The 17320-nt window shown below is 46.1% G+C and overlaps 1 protein-coding gene across 3 annotated transcripts in view; it reads right to left on the bottom strand.

The window, feature by feature from the left end:
* The window catches only part of LOC146064813 (cytochrome P450 2C5-like), an 83210-nt gene that overhangs the window by 31600 nt on the left and 34290 nt on the right, over positions 1–17320 (bottom strand). For all 3 annotated transcript variants that reach the window (XM_083178706.1, XM_083178708.1, XM_083178705.1), the window contains 2 exons: positions 10029–10178; positions 622–782 (listed from right to left, as the gene is read on the bottom strand). In XM_083178706.1, coding sequence (XP_083034832.1) covers positions 622–782; positions 10029–10178 — 311 coding nt within the window. The remainder of the gene's footprint in view (positions 1–621; positions 783–10028; positions 10179–17320) is intronic.

Here is a 17320-nt window from a genome sequence, read left to right as displayed (position 1 = left end):
GGTTTTCTTCTGATTCACTCGGAAAGGCACAATCACTCTCTAATGGACAAAACCATATGCACTGCAGGTGGGGCTGATGTAACATGTGCAGTGAGAGTTAGATTTTGTTTCTGTGCAGGGTAAATACTGGCTGCATTATTTTTACACTGCAATATAGATATCAATTGGAAGTACACCCCCAACCCAAATCAAACTCTCTCTGCAAATGTTACATCAGCCCCACCTGCAGAGCACATGGTTTTGTCCATTAGAGAGTGATTGTGCCTTTCCGAGTTAATCAAAATACCCACAGTGTAGTAGGTCTTAAAAATCACTTTCTAATATTGATGTGTGGTTGTTTGAGTGAGGTGGAGCTGCCACAATTGTATTATTGTATCATGCTGAGGTGGATGAGGCAAGGCTGGGGTATCATGTGATTTACATGATAAACTGCCCCTCCCACAGGTCCAATTGATGTCATGCCCCTGCAGTAGCTCCACCCACAATATCAACAGCTACAACCTCAGGGGAGGGTCAGTCTGGGGCTACATGATTTGTAAAGGCCGCCTGGCCTCAGTCCTTGCACACTCGTCCACATTTGCATCCAAGAATCAGGCCCAAATATACATATTTGTTGCTTACCATGGCCATCGGGCTACCAAGTAATTGGGTATTTTCATTGATAATTTTCACCAGTTTCACCAGTGTTGGATCCTCATAATCAAACCGATGGCTCAGTAATATGGAAACAATTACATTGGCAACAGCCGCATTTATAATCATGGTGTTCTCAAACGGTTTGCCTGCAATTACAGAGATGGGACATTTATAGAGCATTGACAGGTCAGCTGAAAGAGTAAATATATTTTAATTTATGTTTATAAGTGAACTAATATTTGCCCAAGAAATTCATATTTTATTCTAATTACTGTAGATGCCCATGGAATCTAGAACAGGTACGGGAGATGAAAAACACAATGCTGGAGATTCTGGAGCTACAGTAGGAATTGGTCCTGACCGATGTTGACCATTGATGGTTTAGGATACACCGGAGAAACACTGCAGGTAAGTATATGTCTCAAGCAGAGACCCACTAACACAGGCATAGGAGAGGTCCACCGATGATGAGTGCAACCGATGTTAATGCACTGAGGGTGGTAATATCGATGTTGATACTCTGAGCAGGTAGCTGGTAATTAGGGTGGTACTGGGTACACGAGCAGATAGCAATAGAAGTGAACAGTGAAGGATAATGAGCAATGTTTTAAATAATGATGGTAAAAGTGAAGCCGTAAAGCACAATAGACTTGGATGCAATTCGCAATCTGGACACTGGAGGAAGTCAGGTTGCAGTAGTATGGAAAACTGCAAGTGCTGTAGAAAGCAGGATTCACTGAGGAGCAGCTGGAGACACCGTTACCCTAAGGGATTCATGGCACTGACTATTTGCTTAGCCTCCCATTGGGAGGTGTGTTCTCCCTCTGAGACTGCTAGTCCAGGCTGCAATTACCCTGTGTGATCCCAATAGTTAGCCACTCGTGTTTTAGCAATAGCCCTACAAGGTGTCTATGTAGTCCATACATGCTGGTTTTCTGCACATACGCAGTACCTACCACCAGTTATGTGCATGCACCAGTCCCAGTGGCTGCCAGATCCATTGCACAGGTGCCAGTTTCAGGCTGGCTGAGCCTTCTTTTACAGGCAGCATAGTCAGTGCTAGTTCTCCTCCTGTAAAGAGATAGGTGCCACCGCTACTGGGGCCATTTATCATGTGCACGCTTGTTGCACCACCAAATATCTTTTCATTGTTTTGTTCCACCGCTTTCTGTGCTCCACCCAGTGCATGTGATGTCACTCCTCCACCATGTCACATTATAGATGCTCTCTTCTGAAAACACAAATGGGGTAAATTTACTAAGAATACGAATACGAAAAATCATATTCGTATTCTTAATACGAATAAATACAACTGCATACGGCTGTTTTAGCCGTATGCAAATTCGTATTCTTGCGGAAAATTTACTAATCAGTCGTATTTTCCGATGGCGTATCGATTCGTATTTTAGCCGATACAAATTGGTATTTTAAAGACAAATTCGTATTTTGAAATACGGATTTGTATCGGCTTCAGTATGTAAAAAAAATTAATAAAATAAATCATTTAAACAAAACAGGCGTGGGGTCCCCGTCCACGGCCGTAACCAGCAACAGGCTCACAAAGCCTGTCCTGGCTGTAAAAGATCAGTGAAAAATTTGACTAGGCGTTCCCTTATTTTTTACAACCAGCACCAGGCTCAAAGGCCAGTCCTGGCTCCCAAAACAAGGGGGACAAAATGACCAGGGGTCCCCCCATATTTTAAGAACCAGCACCAGGCCCAACTAGCCAGCAGAGTAATGCCACAGCCGGGGGGAGACTTTTTATACAAGTCCCCCGGCCAAAGAATTCACCCCCGACCAGTCAGCATGGGCAGGTGTCCTGGGGAAGTGGGGACCCCCCCAATGAAGGGGTCCCCCCTTCCAGAACTTACCTGCCCATGCTGAAACCTGGGGCTGTCCCCGGTACCCCTGGGTGGTAGGCATCGAGCTGAGGAAATGTGTAAAAAATTAAAAAAAACGTTGGGTTTTGCTGTGGAACTATGAGTCCCAGCAAGCCTGGAACGCATATTGGGACTTAGAGAACCACAAGTCCCAGCATGCGGCTAGGGTGGCCAATCCCGGGATCGGGATCGGCGGGATCCCGGGATTTGGCCTAAAAAACGCCGGGATTTGAATCCCGGGATTGGATCTTCCAATCCCGAGATTTCGGGATTATATGCGCATGCGCATATCTAATGCCGGGCAGCGTCTGAGCGAGTGCTCAGACGCTACCCAGGAGTTCCTGATCCCCAGACTGCAGTCTGGAGCTGGTATGGGCAGTCCGACCTGCGCAGCGTGACCTCTGACCATCACGCTGCGCAGGTCGGACTGTCCATACCTGCTCCAGAATCATCTGTGACCTGGACCGGACCTGGCAGCGTCGGCCGCCCGCTCTGCTGCCCGCCCGCTGGACCGGACCTGGCAGCGTCGGCCGCCCGCTCTGCTGCCCGCCCGCTGGACCGGACCTGGCAGCGTCAGCCGTCGGCTCTGCTGCTGCTGCTACCGCCGCCGACGCCTCCCGCTCCTGTCTGCCCTGCTCCTGGCCGCCGGTGTAAGTAAATGAATGTGCGGGGTGGCTGAAGCAGGGGGTGGACTGGGCTTCTTGTTTTATTGTAGCGTGTTTTTTGGCCTAAACTGATTTAGAGATGCCAATCCCGGGATCCCGGGAATCCCGGGATTGAGCATTTTTCAATCCCGATTCCCGGGATTGAAAAAATGCCCCGAGATTGGCATCCCTACATGCGGCCCACGAATGGGCTTGCTGGGACTCTTAGTTCCACAGCAAAACCAATAGTTAAATAAACACACTGACACATAAGAAAAATAAAACTTTAATACACACGGAGCCCACTCATACTGATACTTACCTATCTTGATCCTGTAGGTAGCCCTCCATCCATCGGTGGTCCATTCCTGAAGAAATCCATAGGGGTACCTGTTGAAGCACATTGTACATAAGGTGCACATACACGCACCGATTCTGCCATGCGTTTTGTGCTAAATTAGCATCGCATTGCATGCGTTGTGCATGCGATGCAATAAAAAGACAGTACAAAAACTATGTGCAGCACATACTTTTTGTACTGTGCGATGAGACGCCACAGGAGCACACATCTCCTAGCACACATTGCATCGGCAGAATCGGTACGTGTATGGGCACCTTTACTAGGGTCCTCCGGCATAGATCACGTCCTCTTTGGTCCATGTAGGCTCCAGGGGGACTTGGCAAAAAATTTAACGCAAACACCCGATCCATGGAGAACTGTCAGGAGGAGACACAGGATGTTTGTTTACATTGTGTGGTTTCTCCTCCCGATGCCGCTATTGGTCGGCTTGCGGCCTTGCGGCTTCTGATTGGCCGCTATGCACCACTAGGCAGAAAATAGCGGTATTCGGCAGAAGGAGACACAGGATATTTGTTTGCATTGTGTGGTTTCTCCTCCCGATGCCGCTATTGGTCGGCTTGCGGCCTTGCGGCTTCTGATTGGCCGCTATGCACCACTAGGCAGCAAATAGCGGCATTCGGCAGGAGGAGACACAGGATGTAAACAAACATCCTGTGTCTCCTCCTGACAGTTCGCCATGGATCAAGTGTTTGCGTTTTATTTTTTGCCTAGTCCCCCTGGAGCCTACATGGACCAAAGAGGACGTGGTCTATAGTGGAGGACCCTTGTAAGTATAATGTGCTTCAACAGGTACCCCTATGGATTTCTTCAGGAATGGACCACTGATGGACAGAGGACTACCTACATGATCAAGATAGGTAAGTATCAGTATGAGTGGGCTATGTATGTACAGTAATGAAGCTTTATTTTTCTTATGTGTCAGTGTGTTTATCTATTGGTTTTGCTGTGGAACTAAGAGTCCCAGCAAGCCCATTAATGGGCCGCCTGCTGGGACTTGTGGTTCTCCAAGTCCCAGTATGCGTTCCAGGCTTGCTGGGCCTTATAATTCTACAGCAAAACCCAATGGTTTTTCTATTTTCTACACAAGTACCCAGGGGCATCGAGGACAGCCCCAGGCTTCAGCATGGGCAGGTAAGTTCTGGAGGGGGGGGGGACCCCTTCATTAGGGGGGTCCCCATTTTCCCAGGACACCTGCCCATGCTGACTGGTCAGGGGGTGAATGCTTTGGCCTGGGGACTTATATAAAAAGTCTCCCCCGGCTGTGGCATTACCCTGCTGCCTGGTTGGGCCAGGTGATGGTTCTTAAAATACGGGGGACCCCTAGTCATTTTGTCCCCCATGTTTTGGGAGCCAGGACCGGCCCTTTCTGATGGCGTATACATTCGTATTTATAAATACAAATACAAATGTGCCATAAATACGAATTTACGTATTTTCAGAATAGTAAATCTTGAAAATACGTATGCGCCCAAATTTTTTTTTATTTTTCTATACAATTGGGAATTTCTTGGGCGTATTTTGCTTAGTAAATTTCCCCAAAATATGTCATTGTTGCGGGGCAGGTGATTTGCAGCATATCAAGGGCAGGGCCAGGATTATGTGTTTCGGTGCAGAAGACATCATCAAATCTTGTGGAACTTGAATAGCGAGTGTCATGTTAGAGATTTGGCCATGTGTGTTAGTGAAGGGACTTGCAATGATTGGTGACCCTTGACGATGGGTTGCAAGTATAATTGTTCATATTGATCATCATATCGAGTGGGCTGGGATCATTTGGTCTACAGCATTATTGTCCAGTCATTAGGTTGACACCATTAGGTCGACATGGGAAAAGGTCAACATGGGTCTAGGTCTACATTGGAGATGGTCGACATGGTTCTAGCTAGAAAGGTCATTAGTTTGACAGGTCATTAGTTCGACATTGTCTAGGTCTAGGTTGAGAGTCAAAAGGTCGACATCCGGTTTTCACAGTTTTTTTCACCATGAAATACCGCCTGTCGGCACATGTTGGCTTAAAAAACAGTGAAAAACTCCATGTCGACCTTTTGACTCTCAACCTAGACAATGTCGAACTAATGATCTGTCGAACTAACGACCTGTCGAACTAATGACCTTTCGACCTTTTCCCATGTCCACCTTTTCCCATGTTGACCTAATGCTGTAGACCTAATGACTGTCATGCCATAGAGACATCCCAGGGGGAGGGAACACTTCCCAATGGAATTGCCTTGGGTGACTGGTACAGTAGGTCAGAATTCCAATAGGAAGTCACTGCCAGTCACAGTGAAGCCAGTGCAGTCTCACAGACTGCATCTAGCTTTACTTATGCAGGGCATGGTGGTGAATATTACTTGGGGGCGCACTGTAAATGAGCATGATGGGGGGGGGGGGGCATATTCATACCTCACTGGCAAGGCTGGGATGCCCATGCTCCCACTCCACCTTCTATTAACACCCTTAGTACCACTCCTTAAAATTAAATTAAATAATTTTATATTATCCTAAAATAATGTTTGGTTTGACTTTTTATTTGTGGACCCAAAAAATGATTATAGCAACATTGAGTGTGTGCTACTTTTAATTAGAGTCAACGTGATTTGGAGCAGGGATTGCAAATTTGCGATGGCAATGCTGTTTGTGCTGGGAAACATCAGACCGGCTTATATACTGCTCGGGAACATCATAAGCGGCTTATATACTGCTCAGGAACATCACACCAGCTGAAATACTGCTCAGGAACATCACACCAGTTTATATACTGCTCAGGAACATCACACCAGTTTATATACTGCTCAGGAACAACACACCAGCTTATATACTGCTCGGGAACATCACACCGGCTTATATACTGCTTGGGAACATCACACCAGCTTATATACTGCTTGGGAACATCACACTAGCTTATATACTGCTCAGGAACATCACACCAGTTTATATACTGCTCAGGAACATCACACCGGCTTATATACTGCTTGGGAACATCACACCAGCTTATATACTGCTCAGGAACATCACACCAGTTTATATACTGCTCAGGAACATCACACCAGTTTATATACTGCTCAGGAACAACACACCAGCTTATATACTGCTCAGGAACAACACACCAGCTTATATACTGCTTGGGAACATCACACCAGCTTATATACTGCTTGGGAACATCACACTAGCTTATATACTGCTCAGGAACATCACACCAGTTTATACAGTATACTGTTTAGCAACATCACACCGGCTTATATACTGCTTGGGAACATCACACCGGCTTATACACTGCTCGGGAACATCACACCGGCTTATATACTGCTCAGGAACATCACGCCGGCTTATATACTGCTCGGGAACATCACACCGGCTTATATACTGCTCAGGAACATCACACCGGCGTATGTTCTGCTCAGGAACATCATACCAGCTTATATACTGCTCGGGAACATCACACCGGCTTATATATTGCTCGGGAACATCACACCGGCTTATATATTGCTCGGGAACATCACACCGGCTTATATATTGCTCGGGAACATTACACCGGCTTATATATTGCTCAGGAACATCATACCGGCTTATTTACTGCTCGGGAACATCACACCGGCTTATATACTGCTCGGGAACATCACACCGGCTTATATATTGCTTAGGAACATCACATTGGCTTATATACTGCTTGGAACATCACACTGGTTTATATACTGCTCAGGAACATCACACCGGCTTATATACTGCTCAGGAACATCATACCAGCTTATATACTGCTCAGGAACATCACACCGGCTTATATACTGCTTCGGAACATCACACAGGCTTTTAAACTGCTTGGGAACATCACACCGGCTTATATACTGCTCGGAACATCACACCGGCTTATATATTGCTTGGGAACATCACATTGGCTTATATACTGCTTGGAACATCACACTGGTTTATATACTGCTCAGGAACATCACACCGGCTTATATACTGCTCAGGAACATCATACCAGCTTATATAGTGCTCAGGAACATCACACCGGCTTATATACTGCTTCGGAACATCACACAGGCTTATAAACTGCTTGGGAACATCACACTGGCTTAAATACTGCTCGGGTACAGCACACCGGCTTATATACTGCTCAGGAACATCATACCAGCTTATATACTGCTTGGGAACATCACACCAGCTTTTAAACTGCTTGGGAACCTCACACCGGCTTATATACTGCTTGTAGGGTTACCACCTAGTCCCTTTAATTCCGGATACATGTTAATTACACAGGTTCTGTGGCAGTTTAAAATCAGGTGAAGTGGAGTCTTGAAGTCAGCCAGCCACAGAACCTGTGTAATTAATATGTGTCCGGAATTAAAGGGACTAGGTGGTAACCCTAACTGCTTGGGAACATCACACTGATTTATATTCTGCTCGGGAACATCATATCGGCTTATATAGTGCTTGTAAACATCACACCGGCTTATATATTGCTCGGGAACATCACACTGGCTTATATAATGCTCAGGAACATCATACCGGCTTATTTACTGCTTGGGAACATCACACCTGCTTATATACTGCTCGGGAACATCACACTGGTTTATATACTGCTCAGGAACATCATATTGGCTTATAAACTGCTTGGGAACATCACACCGGCTTATATACTGCTTGGGAACATCACACCGGCTTATATACTGCTTGGGATCATCACACTGATTTATATTCTGCTTGGGAACATCCTATCGGCTTATATTCTACTCGGAAACATCACATCGGCTTATATATTGCTCGGGAACATCACACTGCCTTATATAATGCTCAGGAACATCATACCGGCTTATTTACTGCTTGGGAACATCACACCGGCTTACATACTGCTCGGGAACATCACACTGGTTTATATACTGCTCAGGAACATCATATTGGCTTATATACTGCTTGGGAACATCACACCGGCTTATATACTGCTCGGGAACATCACACCGGCTTATATACTGCTCAGGAACATCACACCGGCTTATATACTGCTCGAGAACATTACACCGGCTTATATACTGCTCGGGAACATCACACCGGCTTATATACTGCTCAGGAACATCACACCGGCTTATATACTGCTCGGGAACATCACACCGGCTTATATACTGCTCGAGAACATCACACCGGCTTATTTACTGCTTGGGAACAAGACCCCGGCTTATATAATGCTCGGGAACATCACACTGGCTTATATAATGCTTGGGAACATCACACCGGCTTATATACTGCTTGGCAACATCACACCGGCTTATATATTGCTCGGGAACATCACACCGGCTTATATATTGCTCAGGAACATCATACCGGCTTATTTACTGCTTGGGAACATCACACCGGCTTACATACTGCTCGGGAACATCACACTGGTTTATATACTGCTCAGGAACATCATATTGGCTTATATACTGCTTGGGAACATCACACCGGCTTATATACTGCTCGGGAACATCACACCGGCTTATATACTGCTCAGGAACATCACACCGGCTTATATACTGCTCGAGAACATTACACCGGCTTATATACTGCTCGGGAACATCACACCGGCTTATATACTGCTCAGGAACATCACACCGGCTTATATACTGCTCGGGAACATCACACCGGCTTATATACTGCTCGAGAACATCACACCAGCTTATTTGCTGCTTGGGAACAAGACCCCGGCTTATATAATGCTCGGGAACATCACACTGGCTTATATAATGCTTGGGAACATCACACCGGCTTATATACTGCTTGGCAACATCACACCGGCTTATATATTGCTCGGGAACATCACACCGGCTTATATATTGCTCAGGAACATCATACCGGCTTATTTACTGCTTGGGAACATCACACCGGCTTACATACTGCTCGGGAACATCACACTGGTTTATATACTGCTCAGGAACATCATATTGGCTTATATACTGCTTGGGAACATCACACCGGCTTATATACTGCTCGGGAACATCACACCGGCTTATATACTGCTCAGGAACATCACACCGGCTTATATACTGCTCGAGAACATTACACCGGCTTATATACTGCTCGGGAACATCACACTGGCTTATATACTGCTCAGGAACATCACACCGGCTTATATACTGCTCGGGAACATCACACCGGCTTATATACTGCTCGAGAACATCACACCGGCTTATTTACTGCTTGGGAACAAGACCCCGGCTTATATAATGCTCGGGAACATCACACTGGCTTATATAATGCTTGGGAACATCACACCGGCTTATATACTGCTTGGCAACATCACACCGGCTTATATATTGCTCGGGAACATCACACCGGCTTATATATTGCTCGGGAACATCACACCGGCTTATATACTGCTTGGCAACATCACACCGGCTTATATAATGTTTGGGAACATTGCACTGGTTTATATAAGGCTTCTGAACATCACACTGGCTAATTAATCCTAATGCTGTACAACAACAGAAGCTAAAGGTGCAATGAAGTACTGGAGAGGGTACAAAAGCCACTGACCTTTATAGGATTTTATATTTTCCACCAAACAACAACTTTCTTCACTGATTCTGTTTTCAATGGTGTGTTTCCCCATCCCGAAATCTCGTAACGTGGAGAGAGTGAACCGTCTCATCACTCTCCAGTTCTCATTATTAGACAGTATAACTCCTGAGTGGAAAAAACAAACATTCATAGATAGTTAAAGTTACATCTCACACATCATAGCAAGACACTGATAAAACAAGTGTCACATGTGGTTGGTTTAGACATACAATAAAAGTACAAAAAAGTAAATTAGGTACATTATGCTAATTTCGTACCCGCACTACTTGTATAAAAAGGGGCATGGAAACTGTAATTATGCCACTCTGTAATGGAATTTTGTGTGTAATTCTGGGCTCGACACTACAGAAAGGTAAGGAAAAAGTCCAGAGAACGGTGACCATAGGATAACGACTAAATAGAGTCGGTAACCTATGACCAAAGATTAACCGAACTTGTAATGGTAGGACTGCTATGCTATTACTGCTGCCTGTCCTTGTGTTTCCCTCCTATATCCCTATAGATCAGTGGTTCCCAAACTGTGTGCCTAGGCTCCCTGGGGTGCCTCAGGACACTTGCAGGGGTGCCTTGGGTTGGTGGACCAAGATCAATTCATATTATTTATGGTCAATGTAACAGGCAAAACCAGTGCTGGTGGCTGCCAAGCATAACGGAATGCAGTTACAATCCCGGCGGTCGGGATCCCGGCGTTCAGAATCCCGACGCCGGAATCCCGACCGCCGAAAGGCCGACACTTTCTCCCTCCTGGGGTGTCCACGACACCCCTGGAGGGAGAATAAATTAGTGTGCCGAGCGTAGCGAGGCACCGGGCCCGCTGCGTGGCGAGCGCAGCGAGCCCGCAAGGGGGGGCGATCCACATCCCCCCCTTGTCGGCATTTCGGCTGTCGGGATTCCGGCGTCGGGATTCTGAACGCCGGGATCCCGACCGCCGGGATTCAATACTGAATCCAGCATAACATATGTGGACAAACAGAAGCAAATCCTGTCCCTCACCAGATAACTGTGACATTTAAACACAATGCACTTAATTTAATATTTTTTTTTCTGAATTTCTCGATAAGAAGCATTTGGCCTAGGGGTGCCTTGAAATTTTTTTGATGCTGTGTGATTCGAAAAAGTTTGGGAACCACTGCTAAATATTGTAAGCTTGCAGCAGGGCCCTCCTACCTCCAAGTCTGTCTGTTGTTACCCAGTTAGTTTTATCACTGTCTACTATTGTAAAGCGCAACGGAATCTGCTGCGCTATTTAAGAAACTGTAACAGAATCTGCTGCGCTATATAAGACGCTATAACGGAATCTGCTGCGCTGTATAAGACACTGTAACGGAATCTGCTGCGCTATTTAAGAAACTGTAAATAAATAATAAATAAATAAATGTTTTCATTAGAAAAGAGGCGTTTAAGAGGATATATGCTTAACATGTACAAATATATCAGGGGGCCAATATACTGAACTATCAGGTGCCCTTTTTGTTTTGAGGGCAGAGACTGGAGGAAAGTGTAAGGGTTCAATGAAACTCCCTTCCGGAGGAGGTAGTATTGGCAGACACATTGAATACATTTAAATTAAGGTTGGACAAACATTTACTGGAAAAAAACATCCAGGGGTTCAACCCATAATCATTTTTTATGCCCATAGCTACAATAAGTAAATTATTTCACAGGGGGATATCACAGCTAGACCATACAATGTGGTGAGACCTGCACAAAAAAAAACGGTTGAACTCGATGGATACACGTCTTTTTTCAACCTCAACTACTATATTACTATGGCCCTTATTCTGATCGGTGCGGATATTCCCGCATTCTTACGGAGCGGTCCGCACGCCACGGCGTTTTGCCGCGTGCGGCCATCGTCCGTAGAAACGCCCACGTGTCCTCCGCATTCGGACGGACTCACTCTTTAAGAACAGGGCGTGTTTACGGACGACATACAAACCATGCGTGTGCGGGAGAAACACTCCGATTCTGCACGGTATTACAGAGTATGCTCGGAAATACCGCATCCGAACGGGAGCCAAGCGGTGCTACCGCCCGTAAGCGGAGTATTTACGCCAAACAACCCACTATTATGTCAATTCTGCAATGCATCACACTGGCATTGACTGTGACATGAATATAAATAAATGTGTTTACTTTACCCAAAATGTGTGGTTTCATGAGTACATGTCAAATACACATGTGTATTGATAGTATTAATATTCTGTCATGTCCATTGTTAGCAGTTTGAAAGTGTCTGACAAGTACAGCATATGTGGGGGACTAGTAAGGTTTCCTTGAAGCAGCAATGGTTTCAATTAAAGCACTGACAAGCGGCCTATTAGTCAGTAATGAGTAAAGGAGTAGATTCTATTGGGTTCAGGTGTTAATGGTTGTAGTCATTAGGCGTACGTTCGCCTACCGCATGAACGAGTGGTGTCCGCAAAGCAATAGTACACTTGTGGACACCGCACATTTCTGCCCTTTTTGATCGCGTGCATTCGGAGTGGTTTCCGAATGTACGCCCCCCAACATAAGTGTACTCCCCCGTGTCCGCCCATGTTTCCGCCCCGTTTTGCCCACTTTGAAACTACGCCCATGTGTCATTCCGCATGACGCCCATAATACGCCCCTATTTCCCGAATGATAGCGGTGAACAGTTCTGGACGGGATTTGGCCGAACTGGTACCGAGTCAAGGCGTGGCACATGCGCGTTGCGTTCTCCACGCATGCGCATACGCCGTAAAGACGCGATCCGAAAGTATGCGGTAAAGTCCGCGTCAATCAGAATAAGGGCCTATGTTACTATGGACCCTATTCTGGTTACGGCGGCCGTACGTACGTTCCGTATCAGCGTACGTTTACCGTACACGGCCGTTGAGCGAAAGTCCACCCACAAAACAGCCGCATACGGACTGGCACAAACACAGACAAAGGGGAGTGGCGTACAATTGAGCGTACGCCAACGTACACGGACGGATCACCCCTTAGACTCCGACAACTGGCGTACAACAGAGCGTACGCCACCGTTTACGGACGTCTCTCGTCCGTCTTCCCACCGACTTCTTGCGGCTATCTGAGCGTACGCCACCGTGCACGGACGGGTCTCTATTGTTTTCAATAGAAAACTCAGCGTATGTCACCGATCTTGTTAAAGAGATGTGATTGCAATAATGTGATTGGTGACATTTTACATCCAGAGTGTAGTAAAATTAAATTCATAGCAGAGCAGGAAGTGGTACAGTAATGTATTTTGGGTGCTATACAAAGATTGGGTGCAAAATAGTGGCCATGGGCTGAAAACATTGCTGAAACATCCTTTGTAGGTGTTAGATGTGGTTTATGTATTTGTATCATAAATACAAAACATATGTTTGTTTTAGAGTGAAAACGTTGACATATGTCAACGTGTGTAGATTGAGTGTGCTGCTGTGTAATGTATAGGAAAACACGTAGTGATTGTGTACAAATGTTTTAGAAATACCTACCTTAGCATATATAAGCTGATCTTAAAAAGATTCTTACCTTAAATAAAAACCAACCTTTACATGTAGAGAAGTATAGAAAGATAAGCTTCCAATGTGTTAGAGTGCTGTGTGTGGCTTGCAGGTAGTGAAATAATGGTTTGGACTTAATAGACTGCAGCATTGCTTATTACATTCAGGTGTATGTGTTTGAGTAGTAATCAGCGTTAATTAGCAGACCCAGCCGTCCGCTCTCATGCGGTATCTGTAGGGGTGGTCTGAGATGGCGGTTGGCGGCCGCCTGTTTTGTGTCTGAAATGAACGGTGCTTTCTCTGATCGAGCGGTAGTAGCAGCGTACATTTTTTGTGCACACCCACCGTGTACGCCCATGTTTACGCCCAGTTTCCCTCATTATTTTGGCCGCTCCCCTCAATACGCCCCTATGCCGCCCACAATGACCGTACTCTTGCGGACAGGTTTTTTCGCACGGAAAGACCCGTCCGTGAGCGTTGTGGAGTCGTCGCGCCTGCGCATTGCGGAAGGTAGGCATGCGCAGATCAAAAAAAAAACAGGAAGGTACGCTTACGGCCCAGCCGCCCGAACCAGAATAACCTCCTATGTTACTAAACCTGTTCATGCCAACATCGAAAAACAAATAATAAAAAAATCTTCGACATCCATTTTCTTTTGAGTCACAAAACAGATATTGAAGACTTTGGAGCAGATTTAATGCCCCACAGTAGGCTTCAGGTAAAAGTTCTGGTACAAACTCTGACTTTTTTTAAGCAGCAAAAGTTTGGCCAGGGAACCTGCACTTCAAGTCAACTTGGGCATCATTACATCTGGCCTCTTAGATCAGGGCTAACCAAACCGGTCCTTGAGATCTACCAACCAGTCATGTTTCCCTCTTAGCTGGTACACAGGTGCAGTCATTACTAACTGTCACATTTCCAAGACCACCTGGTACAGTATAGTGGTAGTTCCTACCTTGGTGTAGGAAGAGAGTTGCCACGGGCCGTGATGCCTTGCCCCGACACAGCCCTTCGGCAGCAGCCCATTGAAGCTAAAATATGGTCCAGTCATCTGTACACTACAGAGGACAGGCAGTGGAACCAGCACATGCACATTATCAGCCTGCAGCTATAGAACCCCATCATAGGCGCCGAAACCATGGGTGCTCCAGGGCCCAAGCACCAACGGAAGGTGAGGAGCACCCACAGGCCACGGCCGGAGCTCACCGTCGGGGGTCCCAGCAGCGGATATGCCATCAGCAGCGGGGTCCCAGCAGCGGATATGCCATCAGCAGCGGGGGCCCCTGCGGCGGATGGGAACTAGTAGAGGTATTAATACTGCTGCTAGTTCCCATCTTCTGCAGGAACCCCCACTGCTGATGGAATATCCGCTACTGGGACCCCGCTGTGGCGCTGTCAGGACCCCCTGTCTACCTCCATCAAGGACTGGGGGGGCACCCACCGTCAAAAACGTAAACCGGCGCCCCTGCACCCCATAAAGGCATCCAGGAGGAAGGGAACACCTCCCAATGGGACTGCCTTGGGAGACTGGCAGGTCAGACTTCCAATAGGAAGTCACTGCCAATCGCAGTGAAGCCAGTGCAGTCTAACAGACTGCATCTGGCTTTACTTATTCAGAACACAGTGGCGTATTTTATCTGGAGAGGCTGCAGTCCTGTATCCCATAGGTAAAAACCGCAACTGGTTACTATCTGTCAAATTACCAGACCACCTAGCTGATGCACAGGTGTAGTCATTACTGTCACATTTCCCATACCACCAAGCTTTGGCACAGGTGAAGTTATTTCACGTTTCCCAGACCACTTAGCTGGTGCACAGGTGCAGTCATTACTGTCACATTTCCTGGACCACCTAGCTGCGGCACAGGTGCATTTATTACCAACTGTCACTTTTCCCAAACCACCTAGCTTGTGCACAGGTACAGAACAGCCATTACTAATAGTCACATTTCTAAATCCACTTAGCTGGTGCACAGATGCAGTCATTATTACCTGTCACCTTTCTCAAACCATTAATCTGGTGCACAGCTGTAGTCATTACTAACTGTCACATTTCCTGGACCATTAATCTGGTGCACAGCTGTAGTCATTACTAATAGTCACATTTCCTGGACCATTAAGCTGGTGCCCAGCTGTAGTCATTACTAACTGTCACATTTCCTGGACCATTAAGCTAGTGTACAGCTGTAGTCATTACTAATTGTCACATTTCCCAGACCACATAGCTGGTGCACAGCTGTAGTCATTACTAACTGTCACATTTCCCAGACCGCCTAGCTGGTGCACAGCTGTAGTAATTACTAACTGTCACATTTCCCAGACCACCTCACTAGTGCACAGGTGCAATCATTACTAACTGTCACACTTTCAAACACATGCTGCATTTTTTTCCTAACTGACACATTCTACAGATCTACAGGCAGCCTGGAAAACAAGGACTGCTGGTAGATCTCAAGGACCGATTTGAGCACATCTGCTTTAAATGTACTAACAAGCAGTTAGTCATAGCTCATTTCAAGAATCCAAATCTTCAGGATAAAGATCAGTGTTCTTTTCATGAATTATAATAAAGCTGTCCTTTTCTCTTAAATGTGGCACATAGGACACAATAGTCTAATGCAGCGGCAGTGGGAGTGGTGGGGCTACAGCACAGTCCAAAATTAAAATAAAGATGTTGCACATAGGCGTGCACAGCACATTACATTAGTGCATGGGTCCTCAAACTGCGGCCCTCCAGATGTTGTGAAACTACAAATCCCAGCATGCCTTGCCACAGTTTTAACACTCCCTTATAGCAAAACTGTGGCAATGCATGGTGGGATTTGTAGTTTCACAACATCTGGAGGGCCGCAGTTTGAGGACCCATGCATTAGTGGGTGCACATTTCATTAGGGGGTGTCTTACACGCCCATTGGGTGTGTCTAACACCACCAATCAGACGTGTCTACCATCAGCTATTCGCACTCGCTACAATATAAAACATCTTTCAGCCGCACCATAATCTCCGGCCTAGTTCAGTTTTAATCTTCTAATTACTCTGTGTAACAGTACATGCAAATAAAGTCATAAACATACATGGATGATGCAGGTATGTAGTGATATGTATGTAGTGATATGTATGTAGTCATATGGATGATGCAGGTATGTAGTGATATGACAATGGTCTATTACATGGGTCCTCAAACGGCGGCCCTCCAGATGTTGTGAAACTACAAATCCCAGCATGCCGTGCCACAGTTTAGCTATAAGGGAGTGTTAAAACTGTGGCAAGGCATGCTGGGATTTGTAGTTTCACAACATCTGGAGGGCCGCAGTTTGAGGACCCATGGTCTATTACAATTAACAATGCAAAACACACATAATTGATTGATGGGCGCTTGTTTTAATGGAATACCAGTTCTAAAAAGCAAAAGTATATAAGGGTGGGCACAGCATTAGGGGGTGCCTGTGCACACGCCTATGGTGTTGCACCAACTGCCAGTGAGTCTCAGCCAATGATGTGTGGAAGTGTTAGGCATGTTAGCTGGTGTGGCTCCTCTGTTTGACTTTTGGACCGTTCTGAGCCCCCCCCCCCTTCCCCCTGGGTTGGCCATGGCTATAATGCCATTTTAAGGTGGTATTTGCTAGTGAACCAAGACTCAAGTAAGCAACATGTTTCATAGCTTGGTACTGTAAATGTAAGACATTTGTAATACTTAACAAGAAGAAAATGCAGATGGCAAAAACCTTTTTAAGAGGAACTACTGTATGTTATTGCTAGAGGCACCACAAG

This window comes from Crinia signifera, chromosome 3 (genome assembly GCF_055691185.1).
Source record: "Crinia signifera chromosome 3, ASM5569118v1, whole genome shotgun sequence".
Lineage (NCBI taxonomy): Eukaryota > Metazoa > Chordata > Amphibia > Anura > Myobatrachidae > Crinia > Crinia signifera.
Note: the sequence above shows the minus strand (reverse complement) of the source record. Positions and strands in the feature narration are given on the sequence as shown.